General features: G+C 42.5%; 1 protein-coding gene across 1 annotated transcript; it reads left to right on the top strand.

The window, feature by feature from the left end:
- Positions 1–2,306: 2,306 nt before the first annotated feature.
- LOC125880764 (transcription factor Sox-9-A-like) lies at positions 2,307–6,106 on the top strand. The gene is made up of 3 exons (XM_049563483.1): positions 2,307–3,103; positions 3,323–3,573; positions 3,798–6,106. The coding sequence occupies exons 1-3, from the start codon at positions 2,676–2,678 to the stop codon at positions 4,610–4,612; spliced, it is 1,494 nt and encodes a 497-aa protein (XP_049419440.1). The 5' UTR covers positions 2,307–2,675; the 3' UTR covers positions 4,613–6,106.
- Positions 6,107–14,654: the final 8,548 nt, after the last annotated feature.

The following is a 14,654-nucleotide window of genomic DNA, read 5'->3' as shown; positions in this document are numbered from 1 at the left end:
ATTTGTGGGTTTTTATTGTACTGTTATGCCTCTTTGAAGTCTTTTTTTGTCACCGTGTGGTTGTTTTTTGTCTCTTTTAAGTAATCTTGTTGTAATTTTGTTTTTTTGTAGTTGTGCGACCTTTTGGTTATTTTGTGTTCCTTTGAGGTAATTTTGTGGGGGTTTTGTAATTTTTGCGTCTTTGTAGTCATTTTGTGTCTCTCAATTGTTTTGTGCCTCCTTGTGATTGTTTTCTGTCACCTCAAGGTTGTTTTGACAATTTCTATACGAGTTATTTTGTGTCTCATTGCAGTTTCTTTATATCTCTTTGAGGTCTTTTTGAGTGTCTTTGTGGTCATTTTGAGCCAGCTCTGTTGAGTAAATGTTAATTTCAGTGACATTTTGAAAGTGAAGGCCAGAAGGCCCCCCTGACCCTTTGTGCCCCTGGGCCTGTGCCTGGTAGACCCATTCACTAATCCATCCATGTCCATAGTCAGTGCATAACTTACAGTAGACAGCAGTTGGCATGCATCCAGTCTGGAGACGGAGGCTTTGGTGAATTAAAACTTTGGTGAATAAGAACTGACCCTTTAAAACACCAAAGTCACAATATAACACAAACAAACTAACCTATTGAGGCAGAGGTAGACCAGCAGCTACTGTTTTCAGCAACGTTAAATTACTGTGTTTCTCACAGAGTCTGGAGCAATAGTGGTCTCCGTCACAAATCCACGTCTGATGGCAAGATACCATGACATATTGAAAATATTCTCAATATAGCGCACACTTAAATTAATAGATATCTGTTTTAAAGTGGCTATGTGTTGTTGCTGTCCCCATCCACAGTAGTACATTGTTCTTCCAACATAGTACTCCTGCCTGCTTCTCCAAACTGGGGGCATGCTAACTGCCATCTACCCTGGGTTATACACTATGGATAAGTATCTTATACAGCCCTATACAAAAATATTTACTATTCCTTTAATGACAATTTTGAGTTAGTCAAATACACTTAAATTCAAGCCTCCTGGTTACTTTGCAGAGTGCTTCTATTCAAAACATGACATATGATTTATTGTTACTGAATAAACTACTCAACAGTATGTAAAGCATTTGAACTGAGCTCTGCCTTGACATTAAAATATTTCTTTCACTTTATGCATTAGTAAAATTTGGAATATGTGGTAATATAACTGTGAAATAGGTCATTCTGATGCATTGTGAGCACTTTTATTTTAGATGTTTCCCAATAATACAACTATAGATTTACCTGAGAGTTAGAACACAGGAGTTTTACATTGTCGTACTTTTACTTAAGGAAAGTGATCCAATACTTCCTCTACTGACACTCGAAGTCAGGCCAGTATTCCTGATATGTTCTTTCTCAAAGAGAGTAGAAAGGTAGAAAAATAAAATTGTTTCCTTTCAGAGGATATCAGGTAAATGTACTGGAATATATTAGAAGTTCAGTTTCAAATATTTCTGAGATTCCAAAAAGGATATAAAGTTAGAATACTGTGTAACACAACTCTTAAAATGTTCTTAATTTTATGAGGAACATTTGGTAGAAAAGGTAAGGCCAGTGTGGAAGCTGACCAGTCAGCAATTTGAACAGAATTCAGCAGATCATTCCTCCGCTGTTGGAAATGAGATGAGCGATACAAATCAGGAGCTGATGTTTGACAGTCTGCAGGAGCTCCCTCCTCCTTCTCCTCCTCCTCCTCCTCCTCTTGCTGCTGCTGCTGCTGCTGCTGCTCTCAGCAAGGAGAGGGAGGAAGTTTGCTGGGTTCCTAGACTGCTGTCTCCCCCTATTGACCAAATGGTGTAACTGTAGGTGTGGAATCAGTGTGGAGAAAGTCACTTAGAAACTCAAGAAAATGTTTTTAAAAGTAAGAGCAGAAAGTGTGTATGGCTGTGTAAGATGCCAAAAGTCACGAATTACAAAGTTTTACTAATAATCTTGCTTGTGGACTGAACTTTTAGTTGCCACGCTCTTTTGCAGTTTATCCCTCTGTTTTCCTTCAGAATAAAAATCACTTTTAGTCAGTTTTTGCATAGAAATAAATATATTCCATATGCCTGATTAAATGTTTCTTTGGGCAGTGTGTGTGTGTGTTTGAGCGAAAGTGTGTGTGTGTGTGTGTGTGTGTGTGTGTGTGTGTGTGTGTGTGTGTGTGTGTTTTCTGTGCTGGTTAGGCGAAGGGAAAGTGGGATCAAATTCCTTCACTTTGGCGTCACACGGCCGCCCAATCAGGTTCGGGCTTTCCTGTGCAGCATGGTAACGCTCTTATAAAACCCGCATGCGAAACGTTTGCAGTTCAAAGCACTCACGCGTTCTGGGGATTGTACTTGGAGACTAGAGAGGAGCACTTTACCGTTTCATCCTGCAGAGTTGAAAGCAAACTCTCACCCAGCTGGCTTGCTTTTGCCTTTTCAAGTGCGGAGCCGCTTGCAGAAAACGCACTCATCCTCGGAGGCTGGCAGAGAGTCGTGCGTAAAGACACTCCAAGTCGGTTTTACGCACCGGAGCAAAAGAGAATCAGCGGTAGTTTTTTTCTGTGCACTTCTCTCAGTTGAAAGACTTTGATCAAACTCATCCTGGCAAGGTAAAGTCCATTTAGAGACTTTTCCTCTCGCGAGAAAGCAGAAATAGCTTCCCGGTTTCACGCGTAATTTGGCACCAAACAGTTTTTCGTATGAATCTCCTCGACCCTTACCTGAAGATGACGGAGGAACAAGACAAGTGTCTCTCTGATGCCCCGAGCCCGAGCATGTCCGAGGACTCTGCGGGCTCCCCATGCCCGTCCGGCTCGGGCTCCGACACCGAAAACACCCGGCCGTCTGAGAACGGGCTGCTAGGTGTGGACGGAGAGTTCAAGAAGGACGAGGACGATAAGTTTCCCGCTTGCATCCGCGAGGCTGTGTCCCAGGTGCTCAAGGGCTACGACTGGACCCTCGTGCCTATGCCAGTGCGCGTTAACGGATCTTCTAAGAACAAGCCTCACGTTAAGAGACCGATGAATGCCTTCATGGTGTGGGCTCAGGCTGCGCGGAGGAAGCTGGCTGATCAGTATCCACACCTGCATAACGCGGAGCTCAGCAAAACTCTGGGGAAACTCTGGAGGTAAGTGAATGTTCTGCTTTTCAGTTTTTACGCACCGATTTACGATGCAATGTCGGCTTTTTACTTTACATTTTTATTTTTGCACATTATATTTTATCTCTTTGCAAACCGAATCCACTTATGATTTTAATCATTTACATATTTATTGTCTTGGAGTAGAGCAGTAAGGTAGTGCACTGTAAATATTTTTGATTATTAAATGGAGCTTTTTACGCACAGACTTCTCAATGAAGGAGAGAAGCGGCCGTTTGTGGAAGAGGCTGAGCGGCTCCGGGTTCAGCACAAGAAGGATCACCCCGACTACAAATACCAGCCCAGGCGGAGGAAGTCTGTGAAGAACGGACAGAGCGAGTCGGAGGACGGCAGCGAGCCGACGCACATTTCCCCCAATGCCATCTTCAAAGCTCTCCAGCAGGCGGACTCCCCAGCCTCCAGCATGGGAGAAGTGCACTCTCCTGGTGAGCACTCAGGTGAGCAGAAAGAAGAGGGTTTTTTCAGTCCCCTCAGCTGTAAATTTTTTTTTACCTCAGTTCTCCTTTAAATGCTCCATGTTCTCAGCTTTTCTCTGAAGATCATTCAAAACTTTCAAAAAGTTAAATAATTCAGTCCCCACCTCTGTTGGTTTGCTGAAAAAATGTCTAAACTTTAATATAGAAAGCAAAAAATCTAATCTCTTACTTTTCTCAACTTCCAGGCTCCCAGGGCCCCCCTACCCCTCCCACCACCCCAAAGACTGATGTCAGCTCAGGCAAGATGGACCTAAAGCGTGAAGGTGGCCTCCGCTCTCTGCCCGATGGCCCTGGCGGGCGCCAGCTCAACATTGACTTCCGCGATGTGGACATCGGTGAGCTGAGCAGTGATGTCATCTCCCACATTGAGACCTTTGACGTCAACGAGTTCGACCAGTACCTCCCACCCAATGGGCATCCGGGCTCTGCTAGCGGCCCTGGCAACACCACGCCAGTCACCTACACTGGCAGCTACAGCATCAGCAGTGGCGCCCCGGTCAGCCCGCAGACAGGAGCTGCTGCAGCCTGGTTGGCCAAAAGCCAAAACCAGCAGGGACAGCAGCAACAGCACACTCTGACCCCCCTGGGGAGCAGTGGAGGCTCTGAGGCAGCTCAGGCCCAGCACAGGACCCAGATCAAGACGGAGCAGCTGAGCCCGAGCCACTACACCGAGCAGCAGGGCTCCCCGCAGCACGTCACCTACAGCCCCTTCAACCTGCAGCACTACAGCCCCCCCTCCTCCTACCCGGCCATCTCCAGGGCGCAGCAGTATGACTACCCCGACCACCAGGGGGGCAGCACCGCCGCTGCCTCCTACTACAGCCATGCGGGGGCGGGGCAGGGCTCAGGGCTGTACTCGACTTTCAGCTACATGAGCAGTCCCAGCCAGAGGCCCATGTACACGCCCATAGCCGACAACACGGGGGTGCCCTCCATCCCTCAGAGCAGCCCACAGCACTGGGAGCAGGCTCCGGTTTACACCCAGCTCACCAGACCCTGAGCCGCCCGGCAGACTGAGAGACAACAAACAATGACATGTACAGCCACACAGATCTGACGTACACTCCAGAACACTTTACTGCAGGGAGAGTTCCTCCTCCAGATCTGCTCCCTGAATCAGACACTTGAATACGAAGAAGAGGAGAGCTGGACTTGTGATTGGCTCACGGCGTGCCTTGCTATTGTATCTTGATAGAAACTATATATATATTTTTAGAGAGATGAAGAGACTTAGGATATTCCTCTGTGAGGACTTATTGATTGTTGATATTTCAGTAGGTACTGTGTATGTTTCTCTTTGGTTTATTCCTTCATACGCTGGCAGTTTGTAACCCATGGGGTTTGGGGTGGGGGGAGGGTAATTATTTGTACCTGTAGATAAAACAAAAAGCTTTATATTTTAAACAGTTCAGCAACTAACCACTCCTGGTTGTGCCGTATCTGGTTCTCTGTTTTCATACAATGATTTCCGCTTTTTTTTTTTTGTTGTGTTTGTTGCTTACTCTTTCCTGTGCCATCCAGCAAGTATGGTTTGTATTTAAGCGGTTACGCTGTTGATTTGTTTCCTCAAGTAATGTGTCATGATCTTTGGAAAAGCTATTAGGCAATACAGAGAGAGAGAGAGAGAGAGAGAGAGAGAGAGAGAAAGAGAGAGAGAGACTGGGTTTCACAATGCTGTGCTGTCTGCAGCCCATTCCACCATCCGTGCCTTGGATTTTTACATTTTCTCGAACTTTTTGTATATGTGTGTGTGTGTGTGTGTGTGTGTGTGTGATGGCCACAGCTGAGATTACACTTACCGTCCAACAGTGTGTGTTTGACAGCTACAGGAAGTCACCTTTGACCCCTCGGGTGTCCCCCCCCTGCAGTCTTCCGCCATGCTGGTGTCCAAAACACTCCCTTCACCCTCCCCTCTGGTCAAACCCAGTTTAAAACTTTATTTATTTATTAGCTTTAATTTTATTTCAAAGTAATTATTTTGCATACTATTCTTATAACTAATGAATTGTCCTCTTTGCAATGTAGGCGGCATATAATTTCCCCTTTTTAATTTTTTTTTTTTCAGCCCAGGGGGTACTTAGACAAAATGTTAAAGCTGTTATCGTCTTTTTTTGTTTATTTATCTTACCTAAATGTCTATTTTAAGTATGTATTTGCCTTTTTCTGAGGGTCGGGGAGGGATTATCTAACGAATTGTGTACGGATTATTTGTTATTTGTGAATTTTCTTTGAGTTGAACTTTAAACTATGGCTGAAAGAACTGGAAATGTTATCTCAGTTACAAGGTTTTTGCAGTTTTTCTGTTGGGCTTTTTTTGTTTGTGCGATCGCCAGAGAGGGACCGTCCATCCTTTCTGCTCTACAAGCTCCATTTCCTTTTCTTTCAATATCAAAAGAACTGATGTTCCCAATACTCTTTTTTTCTTCTGTGATCTTGCCATGTATTTGTACTGTCTTTAAAGAATCTTTTGTATATGTATTTGCAATAAAAATGAAAATGCTATTAAAAAAAGAAAGTTTGTCATTTATCTTTTAGGATAAAACTCACTGCTGAGTAACACAAGACACTCCCAACAGATCATACATCTTGTTCCTTCCACATGCCAGAGTCAGTGAAAGGGTTAAGTGCCAAGAAACAGGACTAATGTTTGTTTTCCCAGAAGCCTTGTTTTTTCCCCCTGCTTTTATTTTCTTCTTCCCTCTCTCCCCGTCAGCTGGTAGCAGCAGGGGGTTGTGGGGCCCTGGGGGACCCGGAGGGGGGCCGTCGATATAGCAAGTGCTGTAAAACTACTGAACATAATCTGACTTTATTTCAAGGGAAGATACTTGGGGGGGGGAAAGAAAGTGGGGTATATAAAAGCCTGGTGGGGGAGGAAGAGATTCATGCAAAGAGTAACTCAAATGTTTAGCTCCAGCTTTGCGCTGCATGCACATGAATGATGTCCTGTGGAAAAGCTCATAACTTCAACTCAGGTTACTGTCATGTTCTAGCTTCAGATGGGCTGTTAAAAGCCACAGTAGTTACTCTGACTGCACAGAGGTCAGGCTGAAAACGCAGGTTTTTATTCGTTTCTGAAAGTTATGTTTATGGGTGGATATGGATGCAATTACACAAACATTATCTAATGCAACCCCTGTGCAATAGACAATCAATAAATATTAGCTTTGTAGATTTTACTGTTTTTAACAGGAGCCTCCCTCTGACATGAGAGTGCATTGCTTTGAGGACTTTATCCATCTGCTAAGATCTTACCACTGCCATTAAAAAAACTGAGTAGGTAAGATATGGTTTGATAGTTTTAAATATTTGCTAGAGATTAAATGATTAGTTGATTAATCAATCGATTGCAAATTCCCCTGTTGTGGGACTAATACAAGATTATCTTAAATAATTCAAGTCAATGATCAAGCAAAAACCCCACACGTTGCTGATTCTAGCACCTCAGTTGTGATGGTTTTTGTCTTTTATACAACTGTAAACTGAATATCTTTGGGTCTCGGACTGTTGGGACAGAACAAGATATTTGAGGGCATCGCCTTGGGGTGTGGGACATTGCGCTAAGTATTTTTTACAGTTTAATATAGTAAATGACTAATCGAAAAAGTGTTTGACAGGTTAAAATAATCTTTAGTTTCAGCCCTATAATTTGCTAATAATCAATTTAGGAATACTTACATAAGAGTCGTAAGGAGCTCAGTGATACAGTGAAACCTCTAGCTCAGGGTGCATCGATCTTTTAAGTTTGGTTTAACTTAGATATCTAATGCTATAAAACGGGGATTTTCCAACATGACTGACAGCTGTGTGAGCCAATTAGTGGGCTTGCATTCAGTGGCGCTGCTCATGATTGGTCGCAAAAATGTATGGGGCGGGAAACTTGATACTACGGAGATCGCTACTGCGCAGACTCTGGCTCCAAATTACGTCACCAGAGCAGGATGGCGGCAGCTGCATCTGGGATATTATAGCTTCCCTCTCATACAGTGGGGATAAGTGGAAAAGCATCATCCATCTTTATGAACAATCTATGATTTGGACTTTCTTACCCTTTGTACTATGTCACCAAACGTCCTCCTTTACTCCAGTTATAATAAATACGGCCACTGGAGGTTGTGCTTCTTCGTGATACCTCTTAAATGTTCTGTTTTCCGTAGGTGCTCCAGAGTCTTAAGTATAGATGGTGTCATATTCAGATTGTAAAGCCTGCTGAGGTTAATTTGTGATTTTGGGCTGCGTAAATAGAACTGACTTCATTTGTCTACTTAAAAATAGAGTAGGTATAATATTCCCAGGTTTGATCTTAAGTTCTACAAATGTTGGGCTTTCTCTAAAGTTCTGCAGACCTTGGAACTGACATGGCGGTGACAACAGTGCTGCTTAACATTTGGAGAGCTGAATGAGTGGAAATGTCTGAGCATTGTATGATTTACACGTTACGGAACAGTGGTTTTGTTCTTGGTGTCCCTTCAAGCAGAGCATCCGTTACCCAACTACAGCTATCACAATTAATTAACAAGTGAAAAGCAATGAGAACATACACAACTCTCAGTGTTCTCCATTCAGTTGCCTCTTCTCAGTTTTATGAAATATTAGATACTGAATATCTGAGCGGGCACAAACAGCAGAACCCTCTCCTCAGGTCCTCAGCGCTGCCATCTGACAAAGGTCAAGGAGGGGAAACACTGAGTGATGTCACGCTGCCGGGGGACCAAACACCATTTTCCTATGATGTGGATTAAGTGTGAGGCGACACAGTGTTTTCATACTCATTGGAAGCAGCTTTTGAACACTCTATTTATGGAGGCTTGAGAAGTCCAACGAGCGAGACGGAGATGTAGCCAAGACTCACTTCGTACTGCATGACTGCTGATGGCCTTACAGCTGCATCCCCAGGAGGACTTATTTGGAGTAAAAAGGTTTTGGGTTATCGCAGCCATCGGATAATAAAAGCAGAGGTTTGGTAATTAGTCAGTTGAGAGCTTGAGCGGTTACTGTTGCTGATATGATTTTACATTCTGAGTTTCCATATGCCAACAGATTGACGCATTACGGATCCGTCTACGGGCTCTTGACACGCAAAACAAAAATGTAGCAGAAACAAGATACAGTACGCTGACTGCAAGAACACGGAAGAAGTATCAGTCTGTCTCTGGGAACAACATGTGCTAGTTAGAAGGGTGACAGAGGTCATATGACACGATTGCATGTAGTTGGGGATCTTTGGGTACAACAGAGAGAGTTGTGAAGAGTGAAAAATGAGGAGATTGCACCAGCTGTGCTGGTGTGACAGTAATTACAAACACACGCTGTACAGCTGAACATTATTCAAACCCAGATAACTACATTTGAAACAAGAGTTAGACACAAATATGTCATCTAAAATCAACCATTATATGAGATAAGCTGTCCATATGATAGAATGATCCAGCCATAAAAACATACAGTTAAGTGAATACTTTAAATAGCTTTGGTGGCATTACACATTTCTGTAAACCACATATAGGATACATAATGTTATCATGTGGCAGGTACATTGGCAGGTGGGTGTCTTGACCTAGCTGTCATGCCATCCATCATCCCACTACGACCGAACCTAGTCACATATCAATGTTTAGTCATGAACTTTCCATGTCCAGATATGACATGAAAAGTACCTTGGGTGCGTAGGTTTTTCACATTCTGGGGTGCCATGTCGAGTTCTGCTTGTTATATGCATTGTCTTCTTTCAAAATACACTTCCGTATTCACAGGAAATGTACCATTTACATACAGTCTCTTTCAAAATAAACGCACTACATTGGTACAGCACCACCTTTTTTTCCTTCAGCAACAAAAGCATGTGGTTGGGTTTCGGGAAAAAGAACAGAGTTTGGCTTTATAATCTTATGAGATGAGAACACTGCTCTCCCAGGTGAAAGCCAGTGTTTGTTGGACCTATCCACCACCCCTCCCACAAGCTCCACTCTGACTTTCACCGCTTTAATTTTCGGTCTTTTACCACCGCATTTCCCCCTGACGCCGCTGACCACTGTTAAACTACAACGGTGTATCATGCTGGTGTTAAAGGACAGCTTTTTTCTTCTGTGTCTGACACCGCAAGTCACTGCCCAAGCACCGGATTTCTACGACTTCAGAGTGAGACCAGGTTGGAATACAATGACAAAGTCAGTTTATATACTACACCACTTTAGAAATGTTGATACAATATGTATGAAACATACAAATAAAAAGTATCCATGGTTTGTAGAAATGTAAAATTTCCTATGGCAACTGGGCTGAAAAATGCTCTGTTACAAGTAAAAGTCCTGCATTCATTATCATACTCAAGTAAAAGTACAAAAGTAGCAATATCAAAATATACTCAAAAGTAAAAGTACTCATCATGAAGAAGTATGAAGTAGTATTGCAGCTGGTAAATGTGGAGCTAAGTTTAACTACTTTATATAGTGATGGGTAGCTTAGTTGATTTATATTTCTGCATTAATAATGTAAATCTTTCTCATAAAAAAGCTGTCAAATGCAATGGAGTAAAGTACAATATTTAGTATAAAGTGGCATAATATGGAAATACTCAAAGGCAACTCTATCAGATGCAGCTAAGATGTATCTTACATTCTGAACAGGACGCAAGATATTTAATGTGGGCATATCAAGTGAATGTTGGTGCCTCAAATTTGGATCAACTTTTACATTAAAGTCTCCTCCTGTGCAGCATTTAAGAGTACCAAATCCTTAGATATTGAAGAAACTAAAGAGAAAGCGGAATAAGTGAGACAAGAGAAGTGGGATAGCAGAGTAAACTAGAGGGGGAAAGACAGATGGCGGGATATCAAAAGGTAGAGAGGAGGTTGGTTGACTGCGGTCAGGAGCAAGTAGCACATGGTCCCATCTGAAAAAGCCATCAGTCTCTGCAGCACTCGCATGACAGGGGGAATGGTAGTAACAAGCACAGGACAGATGACATGTTTCATATGGATGCGTTCCACAGCGGACAGCCAAGCAGACGAGTCACGTCACTTCAGAGGCACGAGTACCATCTTGGCCAAATAAACTGCAATCACTGAGAGTTCGACACGAAACCAAAAGAGTAGCATGTAATAGACAAAAAGTTTACTGATTCAGGTTCTGCTTGGTGGATAAGTGAGCCTTGATCATTCAAAGAAGATATTAAAGGAGCTTAACATCAACACAGGTGTTTGTACCTCTTCTGGCTAGTTAGTCCCAAGCCTTAGTCAAAGCTGGGTGGAACTATGCTGGTGTTTCATAAGGTTACTGTACTGTATGCATTTAAAGACAGATTTAAATGAAGCTCTGTACATGTCGCACTGTAAAGAGACAACATCTGAGTGTACAAAAAAGGGAAAACACCTTTGTGGGTGGTAGGGTTGAGTACTATACTCAGTATATTGGTACTGCAGAGTAACAATTTATGTTAATTCAATCGGTGTCTAATTTCAGTACCTAAGAGCACACCTGGGGGGAGAACGCTGTGTTCAGGAGAGATACCCAGAAGCCAGGAAGCTTCCAGTTGAACCCAGTTGCCTTCCTAAGACTGTCATCTTTTATTTTAGAAGTAGCCTATCACTGCTGTTTGTGATTCTGTTTTTTAAATTATGTACTTATTCCACATATTTGTCAGTTGTGTCTGTCTAAGCAGAGAGCGAGAGAGAGCAGACACATGCACACAGAAGCAAGCAGACAGACAGACATGCTCTGCGCTTGTGATTAGAAAAGAGCAAAGGGGCAGAATTGCTGACCGTAAATTTTCAAAAATTATGGTTTTGTTATTACACCACGAGTGATGTACCGAAAAGAAAGAACAGAATTCAAGGTACTGGTACCTGTACTGGTTCTGATGTGAATGGTGCCCAACCCTGGTCATGGGCTATGGGCATGATAGACCTTTAAATGGTCAGTCCATCCAGATCACAAATACATGATGTAGTATGTATGTAGTATTTGTGAGGCCATTTCTTCAGAAAGTAGATCTAACAAAAACACACGGTAATGTCTGTGGACTGTCAAGATTTAATACTGTGAGCACCTCAAACACAATTTTCTAACTCCATTGTACTGAGGTGGGAGCAGAAATCTCAAAACTATGACAAATGGATGCAAACGCATTCCCTTCCCTAACCCTGTCTCCTTAAAATTACATTTATATACTACTATTCTGCAACGGCAAGAAAAGCATTCATACAGGATGAATCTAAGACACATTCACTATCAACACATTTCATGTGTTTTTCCCGACCATATTGGCTAGTGGCAGTTTCTACTATGCTGATATGTCTAAAAGCACCTAGGGAGAGGCTGTTGCCTTGGTTAAATATCGAAAAGTCAGCAGTGAGAAATTATTTTTGAATATTAAACCAAATCCATGATCCTTCCTTGACCACAGAGGTTTTTGTAGCCTTGAAACTTGCCAAGCAAAGAGGTGTCAAAGCCCTTTGTTTTGTATGCCCACCACTTTTTGGGCTTGAAAATACATTGCTGAAATCCACTCAAAAATGATTTCTTCTCCAAAAACATATCACACAAAAACATTTGGTACAATATGTGTAATTTTGAGAAGACAGGGCTCGATGCTTGATCAGGTAAGCAAGAAAGTTTGTGAGCGTGATTAGGTAAACACAGAGAAATAAATGGACAATACATAGCACAAGGTTATTCAAAATCTATCACTGATTTTTTTTTTTAAATAAAGGATACAGTGTTAGATATCTCTGTGTTTATTATCTATGGCACTATATAATAATACTAAAGAATTCCTGAATTCAAGGCTCCAGACAGGATGGCAGCCCCAGCCTGTATCTGCCTCCCCCTGCGTCACATCACATAGTTCTAATTTACAACACTGCAAACTCTTAATGAACAATGTTTGTCCCGTTACAGCCATTTGCAGGACACTGATCACGGGTGACAATGCAGGTCAGCCGGATTTGAACCAGAACTAATCATACAGGCATGTCGGCGTGACGTCAGAGGCTCAGAGCGACAGCACTAACCATAGGCTGCCATGCTGATTATCATCCGATACCCCTCCAGACGGGTAGCATGGCTATAGGCTTGATATGGGTGACAATTAAGGACCACACCATTGTTGGAGTAGTGTGAGGTTTGAGAGACAGAGCATGACAGACGCTGGTGAAACTCTGGACTTGGCATGAGTGGGGCTAGAAATGTTTATCTCGTCAATCTATGAGGTCACTATAGATGCAACAGCGTGGGTGAAGCAGTAGCTAAGACTATATGACAGGGAAGATCAGTTAAATGCGTTCATTCCCAAAATATCATCAATTTGAAAAGACACATAATACGCACACTGCTCTGCTGAGAAAGTCAAGGGAACTGCTAACAAGCTAACTGTTACTTTTCTATGCTTGCTAGCTTGATTTGACTCGAACATCAGCCTTGCTTATGTTGACTAAACTATAGTTTATTGATGCAGATCAGGGACAAAGTAGCAGTCGAAGTTAATGTGGGCAGTTTTCCCAGGAGAGAAAAAACAGAAGAAAGACTTGCTCTACATGGAAAATAACAGGAACTGCTAACAAGCTAATTGTTGCTTATCTTCATGGACTGTATATGAAGATGGATGATGCATCTCCACTTATCCTCACTGTACCAAAGTGAAGCTATCCTGTGTACAGCTGCTGCCATCTTGCTCAGGTGACCTAATTCGGAGCCAGAGTCTGCGTAGCAGTGATTCCCGCGGTATCAAGTTTCCTGCCCATACACCTGTCTGATCAATCGCAAGAAGCACCACTGAATGCAAGCCCACTGGTTGGCTCACACAGCTGTTATGTTGTTAAATCCCCATTTTATAGCAATACATGACTATTTAAAACCAAACTTAGCAGACAACAAACACTTGAACAGACAGCAGTGTGATAAAAACTACCTTAAATGACAGAAACCATCTTTGAGAAAAACGTATTTGACATTTACTTGGAGTTTTTAGTTTGGCTCATGTCCAATCCAGTAACACAGAGAGGGCAGGCTTTATGAACTATACTGCAGCCAGCCACCTGGGGGCGATAAAAGTGTTTTGGCCTCATTTTTGGGGCGCTGTCATGCTGTCCATCTGTATGTACAGTCTATGGTTATCTTTGTTAAAATCACAATTGTTAAAAAACTAATACTAAGTGAGGTAACTTACTAGATACTCATTTATCTTAAAATATGTCTAGTGAATCCCAGGAACTTGTTTAAATTTTATAAAGGTAGGCAAAATGAGTGCATTACAGAAGCTAGTTGAACAGTAGCCATGCCAGCTTGATTGAACCAAATATCTCCCTGGCTTTGCCTGCATTAACTGCACTGCAGTTTGTCGATGGAGAGCAGGGACTTAAATGAAAGTGGCAGGCGGTGTTAATGTGGGCAGTTTTCCCAGGAGAAGAAAAAACAATTAATATTCTAAACCAATTCCTCTCTGAGATTCTGCCCCCTCCTGAACCCATGGGTGGTCTTTTCAAATGCAAAATAGTGCACAAAGACAGAACGAGGGTTAGAGACCAAGAGCCTGTGATAGAGACAGAGAGAGAAAGACAAAAAGAGGGGGAATATGCAGACTAACTACTCTGGAAAATGAAGGACGGTCGAGGCATGCGGGCATAAAGGGATAAATGGGTGAAAAAATGTATGTGGGAAAGTTTGTTGACAAGCATGTAGGAAAATTTGATTGGGCTCTAATTGCTGGGGCTTTAAGTTCTAATTATAAGTGTGTGTGTGTGTGTGTGTGTGTGTGTGTGTGTGTGTGTGTGTGTGTGCGAGTAAAGTCAACTACAAAAAGCATGTCCTCGACAAGGTACTGTGGCTGTGTTGTGGTGTTTTTAATTCCTGCTCACAGGCAACATGCCCTAATGAAACAATGACTTTAATTGCATTTCTGCTGCCATCCAGCAACATGGGAAAATGAAAAACACAACACGAGCTACAGTCTCCAAATCATCTCATTATTAAAAACAATGGAAGCTGCATTGTTTTTAGTTATGTAGCCGGGGGGCAGCAATATGTACTGTAAGAGTTGGCTTTATGGT

This window comes from Epinephelus fuscoguttatus, linkage group LG20 (assembly GCF_011397635.1).
Source record: "Epinephelus fuscoguttatus linkage group LG20, E.fuscoguttatus.final_Chr_v1".
Classification (NCBI taxonomy): Eukaryota; Metazoa; Chordata; class Actinopteri; order Perciformes; family Serranidae; genus Epinephelus; species Epinephelus fuscoguttatus.
This window is presented reverse-complemented; position numbering and strand designations above follow the sequence as displayed.